The sequence below is a fragment of the Monodon monoceros genome, unplaced genomic scaffold (genome assembly GCF_005190385.1).
Source record: "Monodon monoceros isolate NGI ecotype Baffin Bay Population unplaced genomic scaffold, NGI_Narwhal_1 Super_Scaffold_4, whole genome shotgun sequence".
Classification (NCBI taxonomy): domain Eukaryota; kingdom Metazoa; phylum Chordata; class Mammalia; order Artiodactyla; family Monodontidae; genus Monodon; species Monodon monoceros.
In genome coordinates this window covers 47,089,899-47,102,223 of record NW_021703781.1, presented here as the reverse complement: position 1 = coordinate 47,102,223, position 12,325 = coordinate 47,089,899, and the positions used below count along the sequence as shown (strand labels likewise).

Below are 12,325 nucleotides of genomic sequence, written 5' to 3'. Positions count from 1 at the left end.
GTGGTCAAAATAGGAAACGGAAGTGTCTGTCTGTTGCTTGGTGGAGTGCTAAGAAAGGTTTATTTTAAATCAAGATTAAAGAAAAAAAAAATCCCTCCCCGGGTTCTTCATTTTGCAATGAGTCCGAGCGTCCGCGGGCTCCCTAGTCCTCCCCCACCAAACTGTCGTTCACTAGTGAGGAGGTTCGGGTCTGTCGGAGGGAGTGTGAGCCTCCTGCGGAAGATCCCCGGGCAAAGCGGCTCGGGATCCCGGGAGGCACGTGGAGCACCGCCCCCCGCCCAGTGCCGGGGGGCGCGGAAGAGACGGCGGCCCCTGTCCAGCCGGGGAAATCCGTCCTGGAGCCCGGGGCGGGCGGACAGCGGCCGGCGGCGGCGGCGGCGGCGACGGGGACGCGGCGCGGTTGCCGCAGGGGAGCGGCGGCGGCGGCGGCGGCGGCGGCGGGCGCGAGGGGCGGGGCGCTCTCCGCAACTTCTGCCGCTGCCTCCCGGGCGCTCTCGGCCGAGCCACTCGGCGGCTGAAGTCTGCGAGCGGTACGAGCGGTGCGGTGCGGCCAGCCGAGCCCGGCCCTCCGGCCCCCGATCCCGCGCGTCCCGGGGGTCCGTCGGGTGCTGGAGGCGCCTCCCGCAGGGAGTCCCCGGGTGGCCGCGCTCCCGCGTCGTCCGCTGCTGTTGGGGGACCGGGACGTGCGGGGCCGCAAGGCCGAGCCGGGGCGCCCTCCAGCGGACTGCGCGGGCCCCATGGCTGGGCCGAGCGGAGCGGAACCGACGAGGTGAAGCCCCCGGGCCGGCAGCCGGAGCGCGTGGCGAGGGCGCCGGCTCCATGGGCAGCGACGCACAGCGGCACGATGATGGACGTTAACAGCAGCGGCCGCCCGGACCTCTACGGGCACCTCCGCTCTTTTCTCCTGCCAGAGGTGGGACGCGGGCTGCCCGACCTGAGCCCCGACGGCGCCGGCCCGGTCGCGGGCTCCTGGGCGCCGCACCTGCTGCACGGGGTCCCTGAGGTGACGGCCAGCCCCGTGCCCACCTGGGACGCACTCCCGGACAATGCTTCCGGCTGCGGGGAGCAGATCAACTACGGCAGAGCCGAGAAAGTTGTGATCGGCTCCATCCTGACGCTCATCACGCTGCTGACGATCGCCGGCAACTGCCTGGTGGTGATCTCTGTGTGCTTCGTCAAGAAGCTCCGCCAGCCCTCCAACTACCTGATCGTGTCCCTGGCGCTGGCCGACCTCTCCGTGGCCGTGGCGGTCATGCCCTTCGTCAGCGTCACCGACCTTATCGGGGGCAAGTGGATCTTTGGCCACTTCTTCTGCAACGTCTTTATCGCCATGGACGTCATGTGCTGCACGGCCTCGATCATGACCCTGTGCGTGATCAGCATCGACAGGTAAGGGCCGGGCTGCCCCGTCCCGGGGTCCGCCTGGGGATGTGCTGGCAGCTCAGCCCCACACACTTGCCTTTCTTGGCCGGATAAACCAGACTCCCCTGCGGGAGGAAGGGCTGCGCTTAACGCCCCCCCCCCCCCCCCCCCCCCCCCGCCCAACACACACACATCAACCCGACACCAACCAAACAACTTCAGTTACAGCGTAGCCTATATACACCTTTAAAAGAAGAGCTCGAAATGTTCTGGTTTACGGTAGTGAGAATTTTAAGACCAAAGTTAAGAGCATTTTAAGCGTTAGAAGTTCCACCAGGGGGTCCCTTGTCTTGGTTTTCAGAAGGAAGGGATTTGATCCTCTCTGAGCCTGACAAACCCTTGCTGTGAGCCTGAAAGAATCAGTTCTTACTTTAAGAAATCAGCGGGAGAAAAGCCACCTTGCTTTCCTGATTGCACAAGCTACTTCTCAGGCCAATAAAAAGACCTAGAATGGCCCCAAAATTGGGGGGTCTACATGTTTTAACGTTGCACCTCTATGATTGCTGATTCTGAGTCACATTCTTTTGGAAGTCTGGTTTTACTGTCTGGCAAGGCTGTCTGTATCCTCCAGGCTTACTGGAGCCTTATTCCCTGTCTGAATGGTTGGTTCTAGCATTTCATCATATCACTTGGGAATCTTCTCTTGAGAACTCCCCCACTGGAGTAATTGAAACAGAGGCTGACTGTCTGTCAGGGATGCTGGGGGAAAAAATTCCTGTCTTGGATGTCAGATTGGAATAGGAGACCTGCAAGGTTTCTTCAGACTCTAGGATTACAAGATTCTGCAGAGGAGCTAGTCGTTGGTCCTAGAAATATTGCGCAGTTGACAACTTGAAGTACGGTCCTAATGCTCTGGCAACAAAACAACTCTCTGCTTCTCTGGAGACTGAAATAGTAAAACCTTAATATTCACAGTTGGAATTTTGCTAGTGTTTTAAAACCAGCACAGGCTGGTATCCTGTTGTGTTTAATGATACAGAGAAACAGTTGCTTATTTTCTTAGTGGACCTACAGAACCTTTAAATGTGTAGACCTTACAGCAAAGGAGAAGTAATTGATGCCTCCACACTTAAAATGAGAGTGTCTCAAAGGATGGTGTAGCACAAAACTGAGGTTTTCCTCCTTTTCCTCCCTGTAAACACTGCTATATTGTGTGTGGGGGGTTTTTTTGTTTGTTTGTTTTGTTTTTTAATATTTAACATGTTGTGCTATTTTACTGCTTGGCCAGGGTTTATAGTTACTGAAGGAAGGGGATATTTTCAGGGAAGAAAAATACATTGTATTTGCATTTAGTTAAAGATCTAGATTATTTTAAAAAATTGATCCTGCCATTTTGTATGTTATGTTAGGAGCTTCTAATAGCAAACAAGGAATTATTTTTAAGAGTAGAGCGAACTGCATATGTGAGAATATTAGCTCCAAACTTGACAGCTGAAGTTCTGAATTACTGTAGTTAAGCATGACCACAGATATGCATTTACAGTCTGACTGCAGTCTGGCTGTGGCAACAGGAACTGGGAGAGTGCACTCAATATACACAGTAAGTATACGCTTGAATTATAAGCGTAAAAATCCGACTGTTCATCCAGCGAAAACGGTGCTTCTTGCATGAATGGAGTCCTTTTAAATGGAACTTAGTGTAATAAAGCGAATAATAATTTCTGCTGCAAGTAATGCATTTATAAGCTTTTTTCATTTCGTAATTGATAAATGATAAACAAACAGCACAGTGTGCTAATTTGTCTCCTAGAATGACCAGGTTTGGGTGGGACCACGCTGAGATTCCTGTACATGAGCTAAAGGTTTTCTTTACTCATGGTGCACATGTGACTTAGCAGCAGCAAGAACATCTCCAGTACAGAGATGAGGTTAATCCTTTCTTTTTTTTAACATGTTTATTGGAGTATACTTGCTTTACAATGGTGTGTTAGTTTCTGCTGTATCACAAAGTGAATCAGTTATACATATGCATATATCCCCATATCCCCTCCCTCTTGCATCTCCCTCCCACCCTCCCCATCCCACCCCTCTAGGTGGTCATAAAGCACCAAGCTGATCTCCCTGTGCTATGCAGCTGCTTCCCACTTGCTATCTGTTTTACATTTGGTAGTGTATATATGTCAATGCCACTCTCTCACTTCATTCCAGTCCCAGCTTACCCTTCCCCGCCTTGAGAATGTCCTCGAGTCCATTCTCTACGTCTGCGTCTTTATTCCTGCCCTGCCTCTATGTTCTTCAGAACCATTTTTTTTTCTTTTTTTAGATTCCATATATATGTGTTAGCATATGGTATTTGTTTTTCTCTTTCTGACTTACTTCACTCTGTATGACAGACTCTAGGTCCATCCACCTTGGCCAGAGCTTCTAATTTCTTTGTCAACTCTATCCTTCTGATTGTCACAAATTGTGTTAACATAGGAATAAAGATTCTGTCTCTTAGTTTTTTTATGAGAATTGCCCCATTGGTGAATTCTGCTTAACAGTTATCTTAGAAGATGAATATGTCATTTATTTAGATAAAATGAAGAATTTATAGCATCGGAAGACACAGATTGCCTTTCTTCCAAGAACACACAGAACTAAAAATGAGAAAAAGGAAAATGCATTTGTTATCAGTTGATTGATAAGGTGCATTATTTCTATTTTTTTCTTCAGTTCCATTGTGGAATATGGCCAATGATATAAAAATGTGCTAAGAAAATATGAAAAAATTTAATCTTCATTCATTCATTTATCCATTCTCTCTCGGGTACCTAATATGTGTTATGCTATGCTTCGTACAGCATAAGCAAAGATGAATAATAATATCCTGAGCCCATGCTATGTTACAAGAATTTGGTAACCTGTTGGGCATTTAACCTGTCTAAAATGGAACATTTGATTTTTCTTAACGCCTCCCCACCATGCTGGGATGCTTTTCCAGCCTTTTCCAATGGAATTTCATGCCCTTCTTCTTCACAGGCTTCAACACTCTGATCCCCACCGTTTGTAGATAGTGACCCATGATCATTGAAAAAGTAGCAGCCATTGGATGGAAACTACTTTGTCTTTCCACCACCAAACAATTTTTCCTGCATCTCTACCCTTTTTATTAACTTCCAGTTAAAAAACAAGAAGACACTGTATCCCAGCAAAGACCAAACCACCTGCACTTCACATCCTATTCCCTCTCACATTCCGGAGGACTTGGTTTTTCCCTTGAGTCCTCATCTCTTCTTTGCCTTCAGTGTTGCCTCTCAACAGGGTCAAGCCTGATATTCCATTTTAAGAACTCCTTCTTTGGCTTCACTCCTCCCTCCAGTTACTGCTCCACTTCACGGTTAAGCTGCTCAAAGAACTGTGACCACAACCTGACTTTATTTCCTTACTCCTCAGATAGGTGCGTTTGACCCTCACTAGGTCTGCTGTAATACTTTAACTGGCCTTCCTGATTCCACTTCTGTCCAGTCTTCATCCATTGCCTATGAAGAAGCTAGAATGATCTATTTTTTTAAAAATGGTTTTAAGTGAGATAACATTTCCCTGTAGTGAAATGCACAGATATTAAATGTACATTTTGATGAGTTTTGACAAATGTATGTACCCATGTAACCAACACTCCAAATAAGATATAGAATATTTTGTCATCCCGGAAAGTTTCCTTGTGCCCTTTTTAGAATAATCTTTAAACAATAGAAGTCAAATTATCTTTTATATACAGTTTAAAAACATGCAAAACAGTTCTATATATTGTTTAGGTGAACTGACATAAGGAGTGAAAGTATAAAATAGTTCAGAGGAATGGTGAGCACCAAATTCATGAGAGTAGTTATCTCTGGTGGGAGTAACATACATATCAATGATATCGGTCATACTTTGTTTCTTAATCTTGGTGCTTGATACAGTCTTGTTATCCTGCATATAACTTTCTGTACTTACGAAATATATTTTCAAACGATTTTTTGAAATACATACAGAAAAGTGAGCAATCCTAAATGTAGAGCTTGATGCATTTCCACTAAGTGAACCCATGGAGGTAATCTGCAGCTAGATCAAGAAATTGAACATCACCAACCTCCTAGAGGTCCCCTCTTGCTCTTCTCCAGTTTCTAATACTCCCAAAGATAACCACTGTCCTGACTGTTAGCATCATAGATTAGTTTTTCTTGGACAAAACCTCATAAAATGGCATCGTATAGTGTGTACTCTTAAATCTGGCATCTTTTGCTCAATAATAATGTCTGCTGTGCGATTCACCCATAGTTTTTAGCCTGTCAATGTTTTATTCATTTATTTTTGCTGAGTAGTATTCCATTTAATTTGCTTATCAGTTCACCTGTAGATGGACATTTGCATTGTTTCCATTTTCTATATATCACTAACAGTGCTTCTATAAATATTTATTTATGTCATCCTGTGTACATATTGTCATTCCTTTTGGGTAAATATAACACTGGATAATAAGGTACCTTATTGAATTTTAATTCTATATACCCCCCTGACATCTTTTGTGTTATTGCCATGCATTTTAATCTACATATTTAAAAAACCTATTAGATATTATCTTTATTGTTATTTTAAGCAGTCAATATTCATTCTTATTTACCCACATGGTTACCTTTTCCACTGCTCTTTATTTTTTCCTATATTGTCATACCTTCGTCTGGGATCATTTTCTTATGCCTGTTAGACTTTCATTAGCATTTTTTAAAGTGAGGGTTTGCTGGTGACAGATCCTCTCAGTTTTTACTTATCTAAAAATGTCTTAATTTTACTATCATTTTGAATGATATTTTCTCTAAGTATGGAATTCTATGTTTGAGTTTTTGTTCAGCACTTTAAAACATTATTCCATTATCTTCAGGCTTCCATCATTTCTGTTGAAAAATTAGTCATTTACCAACATTGTTATTACTTCTTTGAAGATAATGTGTCTTTTTTCCTCTGGCTGCTTTCAGGATTTTCTTTTTGTCTTTAGTTTTTATACATTTTTCTGTGATGTCCCTAGGTTTGGCATTATTGATTATTTTCTGTTGTTTATTTGCTGTCAACCCTGCTGAGGTTCTTAGTAACTTTTGTATTTGTGTATTGATATCTCTAATCAGTTTGCTAGTATCTCTTTAAATACTTTTACTATCCTCTTCTTTCTTCTTCTACGTCTTCAAAGTTACATAATTTAGATTGTTTTACTTTATCACACATGTATCTTACACTCTTTTCTTTCTTTTCCATTTTATATTTTTCTCTGTTCTTCAGCTTTGAAGAATTTTGACCTACCTTCCAATTTATTAATCATCTCTTCCGCTCTGTTTAATAGGTTGTTTGGTCTTATCTATTGAGTTCTTAATTTTAGAGTACTAGAAATTATATTTGATTTTTTTATATTTTGCATTTGATCCTTTTTATTGATTCTAACTCTCTGGTGAAATTCTTTGCCTTTTCACTGAATTTCTCCAACTTGTTATTTTACTTCTGAGCATATTAATCATAGTTAGACTCTTTTTCTACCAACTCTAATATCTGAATCACTTGTGGTTTCTTTGTGTGTGATCTCTCCCCCCCCACCCCGCCCCCAGCTCTGGGTTTTGGCTTTGTGTCTTGGCATGCTTAATAAACTTTAATTGTATACTCAACATTTTGTATGAAAAACTGTGGATGTTGTATATGATGTTATTCTACTCCAGAGAAAATAGCTTCTAGGCAGGCATATTGGGGGACTGATTATTGTAATCCAGTTAGGGACTTAGCTGACTGTAGGCTTTGTTTTAGTTTTGATAAAGCTGTGTCTGCCACTGGCCAATGCCACTTTCTAGGGTGTAGCTTTCTTGGAACTTCAGCTAAGAGCATAGGGGGTTCTCAATGACTTCTCCCCTTGGCTAGTTCAGAACTCTGTTTCTTTCTCTCCTTAGCAGTGTGAGACTATCAAAACTCTCACTGAAAGTTTTTTTGGGAGATTTCTCCTTGGCTTCTTAGCCTCCTGCCCTGCACAGCTTCAGAATTCAGCAAACGTCTTGAGAGGAATACCAGCCAAGTGTTGGGCATAGTTTTCTGTTCCTTCCTTCTTATTTGGATCTTGGCATCTCAGGTCTCTAATTTTTGTTTTTCTTTCCTCAAGAGACTACCAAAATTTCTTCTGGTATTTTTGCCTCTTAATAGCATTTCTGTTGAGGCTTTTTGCCTGGATCCTCAGCTCCTTACCCCTCACCTAGTTTAGGCAAATGTCCCAAGGGAAAGAGTGGCTGCAGAATTTTGGCTTATCTCTTTGTGGTTCTCTCATTTCTAGGATTTTGTCCCCTCCACTCCTGGTTTTCTCAAAAACTCTGTTATGCCTTTAGGCAGGTGTGTGTGTGTGTGTGTGTGTGTGTGTGTGTGTGTGTGTATTTGTGCTTTATCCAGCTTTTCTAGTTGTTTTCAGCAGAAGCATTGGTCTGAAGCATTAAGCAACCCCATCATAGGTAGAAGTGGATGTGTGCCTGAAAGATTTTAAATGTATGCAGATATAGAAATATAATGATGTAAATTTTGTGCTTAAAACCCTTCATTGGCTTTTCATTTCACTAGGAATACAATTCAAAGTCTTTAGCACACCTACAAGTTCCCTGATTTATTCCTCCCTTACTTCCCAACAACATTTTGTACTGCATTTCACCTTGCTTTCCATAGTATAGTCATATTGACCTTTTTCAGTTTCTCCATCATGCCGAATTCTTCCTACATCAGGCCTATTCCATGTAAGCCCACCAACTAATATATTTGCAATACTATGATTTCATGTCTGGAGTTCTGTTCCCTAATACATGTTTTTTGATCCTAACTTGGATAGCTTAAAAGTGTTAAACCCTCTAAGATGGCAACAATTAAAATGTCTGAAAAATACCAAATATTGGCAAGGATGTAGAGCAGAGGGAACTTTCGTACGTTACTAGTGGGACTGTGAATTGGTGAACTACTTTGAAAATAGTTTGCCATTATCATGTAGTGTTGATGATACATACACCCTATGATTCCGGGATTCTGTTATTTCACCACTAGGTATATGTCAGAGAGACTCTGGTCACCAAAAGCCTTGTACAAGAATATTTATAATATCCACAAACTTGAAACTCCCAAACTTGAAATAATATATAAGTGTATCCGTAGTAGAATGGATAAATCAATTGTGGAACATTCACAGAATAGAATACTATCGAGTAGTGGTTATCAAACTTGAGCATGCATCAGAACTATCTGGAGGACTTATTAAAACACAGATTGCTGGACCCCATTCCAAGAGTTTCTGGTTCAGTATGTCTGGGGTGGAGCCCAATTATTTGCATATTTTCATTTAAACAAATTCCCCAATGATTCTGATGCTCCTGGTTTGGGGACCTTACTTAGAAAACTGTTGCTATACAGCAATGAAAATTGTTGTAGTAAAATGAATCTCACAAAGTAATGTAAACAGTTTTTTATTATAAAAATTTTGAAACTTATTTAAGAGTCAAGAGTATAGTATAAAGAGCCTAATCTATCCATCGCCTAGCTTCAACAGTGATGAATTTATGACCACCGTATTCAAAGTATACTTTGCAACTCCTCCTTCCTCACAGTATTTTAACTCAGATGTCAGACATCATGTAATTTCACCCATAAATTCTTTGGGGCCACAAACATAATGCTGAGCAGAAGTGGAGTCCAGAAGAACACATGATTCCATTCATATAAAAATGAAAGAAACAACATTGTTTAGAGACATACATTAAGTGTAAATATCGTAAAGAAAAGGAAGGAAGTATACATCACGAGAACAAGGATAGTAGTTAATTACTTCTGGGTGGGAAGGAGGGGTGTTGTGATCAGAGAGGTGTGCTTTTGAGGTGGTGTAATGTTTTATCTCTTGCCTGTAGAGGTAGTTACATGAGGGTTCACTTTAAAAATTACTATTAAAATATTCATGTATATTTTAGGCACTTTCCTACATATGTATTTTGTTTTACATTAAAGGGACAGAAGTATTTATTTGATGACATCTTGTGAGGTGTATATGGATTTACATCAGATGTATGGTTAATCTGAGCAGATACAGTTATTGTTTTAATGCTCTCAGCATCCATTAGTTTTTAGCCTCATGTTTGAGGGCAGGGGTCATTTTTGGGTTGTCCACAGTTACAGGAACTCCTGTGGCTAACTTGCAAGAGCCATAATCTTTAGTTCTGACTGGTGTCTGGCTGAAACCTTGCTTCCTTGCTAGGTACTATGACTCATTTGCTTCGATGATCTGAGTTCTGCTCTTGGCCTTAATTCTGCTGTGATCAGCAGTGCAGGGTGCATTCTGGTTTCTCTGGATCCCCTTTATCTTTGAAGGAAGTCATTCTTGCTCATCTCTAAAATTAATTTTCAGCTTGTATATACACTTTAAGAGTTGATAGAATCCTCTTCTTTCTGTCTTTTTCTCCATCTTGTCACCTGGGCTGTGAGTATGGTGGCTAGAGCTCTGGCCTTCATCTTGGTCAAGACAGACAACCAGAGCCACACTTGGGAAGGAGAAGCAGTGCACTGGGAGGGTAGCCGGGATTCTGGAGGACTGTGGACTCCACAGGATTGCGGGACTCTGACTTCTTACTGATTGATGAACAGATACCATCATGTTGTCTGTCATAACTGCTAAACCTAAGCGCCAGTTTCTTATCTTATGGGCTTATCCTTCACACCATTGTCCATATACACTTCCTAAAACATCATTGTGAGGTGTCACTGTGTCATTCTCCTTTAGGAATAACAACTACCATTTTTGAGGGTCTTTTGTGCTACATAAATTTCTAGAGATTCACATAATATCTCATTTAATCTTCACAACACCTTTGTAAGGGCATTTATTGAGGCCTGTGCTGTCATTGAGGTCGGCTGGCCAAAGGTATAGGAGACAGAGTGTGAACATTTTAAATCCCATTCTGTAGATGAGGAAGCTGAGGGAACACACACACACTGTATGTGGCAGGAACACCATCTGAATCAAAAGCCCATATGTGTTCCTCTACATCATTGTAGCCATTGTCTGCTATATAAAGAGAACATTGTTAAGATAGCATTCAAGGCCTCTTGTGACTTGACGCAGCCTTCTTTACAGCCTCAATCTGACTAATTCCATCATAGGCATCCTCCCTTTTAACAAGATGTCAGAACAGAACTAATGTTCTTACCCCCCAAACTTCTTCCTCTTCCAAGGTTCCCATCCCAATAAATGGCATCAGGCTGCACCCATTTGCTTTGCTAGACATTTAGGTATCACTTTTGAAACTTTCCACCCAGCCCCCCACTGTCACCAGTGCATCGCCAAGTCCTGCTCACTGTCCCTTCACTCTTCTTCTCCCCAGTCCCAGCGCCAGACACTCAAGCCAGGCCTCTGCCATCTTTCACTTGGACCATGCGAAGCAGCCTCCCAGGGCTTTCGTGTATCTACCCTTGCTGCACATTAATGCAGAGTGTGTAACCTTAGCTGCACGTTAGGATCACCTGGGCAGTGCTCGGAGCCCATCTCTAGAGATCCTGATGTAATTGGTCTGGGTGGGCCTTGGCATCAGTATCTTTGAAAATATCCCCCAGATGATTCTAATGTGTATTCAGCCAGAGGGAGAAGCCCTGAGTTAGCGTGATCTTGTACAAATGCAAATGCGATTCTATCCACGGTTCCCAAAGTTTACTTGCACATTAGCATCACCTAGGAATGTTCAAACAATTCCAAAGCCCATACCCAGACCGTACACAAACCCAACCGATGCACAGTCTCTGGGAGTGAGACTCATGCATTATATTCTGGAAGCTCCCTAGGTTAACCCAGTGTGCATACAGGTCTGGGCGCTGCTGAACTATGCTGTTCTCTTCAAACTCTTTAATGGGTTAATGAGTTCCCCTGCTCTTGGGATAAGATCCTAAAATTTTAATATGATTTAAAAGATCTTATAATCTGACTTCTGCCTATCTCACTAGATCAGGGGTTGGCAATTTTTTTCCACAAAGAGCTAGATAGTAAATATTTTAGGCTTGTATGCCATATAGTCTCTGTCGCAGCTCCCCAACTCTGCCACTGTAGTGTGAAAGCGGCTATAGACAATATGTAAATGTACGGGCATGGCTGTGTTGCAGTAAAACTTTATTTATGGCTACTGTAATTTGAATTTCATAAGATTTTCGCAATGTTATTAAATATTAGTCTTTTTCATTTTTTTCAACTATTTAAAAATATGAAAACATTCTTAGCTGGTGTGTGTGGGGAGGCTATACAAAAACAGGAAGGGACCAGATTTAACCCTGCTGGAGTTTGCCGACTTCTGCCAAAGATTCTGTTCAAGTCAGTTCAATTCTCTAACTATCGTGTAGATCGTCTCTCTTCCTCCCCTGCCCCCCTTCCCCCCCCACCCCCCCATATTCTGGCAACTCTGAGCTTCTTTCTATTCCTTGAGATTTTGCAATTCAGGGACTTCACAAGTCTTTTTATTGCCTACTCCCCACCCCACCCTGCTGACACGCTTATGTGCCTCTTGGGCTGGTTCATTCTTATCACTCTTCAGACAGGTCCTCAACTAGATGTTACTGCCTCATGGAAGCATTCCGAGAATCCCCAGACTATCTTAGACAGTTTTATAACTCCCTGCATGTTTTCTTTCTTGCGCTCACCTCAATTTGTAATGACTGGTTTGTGAAATTAATTGTAATGGATTCATGATTTGTGGGGTCATCCATACAGCAGGCATGGTAGGACCAGGGTCTCTCTTGTTGGAGACTGAATCCCCAGCCCCCAGCATAGTACTTGGCACATAGTAGGTGTTCAGTTAATCTGTGTGGATTGACTGAGGAAGGAAGGAAGGAAGAGAAGGAAGGTGGGTGCCTCTGATTCCCAAATGTCTGGCCTTGCCTTCTTTTTTTTTTTTTTTACTTTTTTTTTTTT

The 12,325-nt window shown here is 42.7% G+C and overlaps 1 protein-coding gene across 3 annotated transcripts in view; it reads left to right on the top strand.

Moving 5' to 3' along the window:
- Window positions 1–545: 545 nt before the first annotated feature.
- The window catches only part of HTR7 (5-hydroxytryptamine receptor 7), a 92,721-nt gene continuing 80,941 nt past the window's right edge, over window positions 546–12,325 (top strand). For all 3 annotated transcript variants that reach the window (XM_029244565.1, XM_029244566.1, XM_029244564.1), the window contains exon 1: window positions 546–1,389. In XM_029244565.1, the coding sequence (XP_029100398.1) occupies window positions 845–1,389 (545 nt within the window). In that variant the 5' untranslated portion in view covers window positions 546–844. The remainder of the gene's footprint in view (window positions 1,390–12,325) is intronic.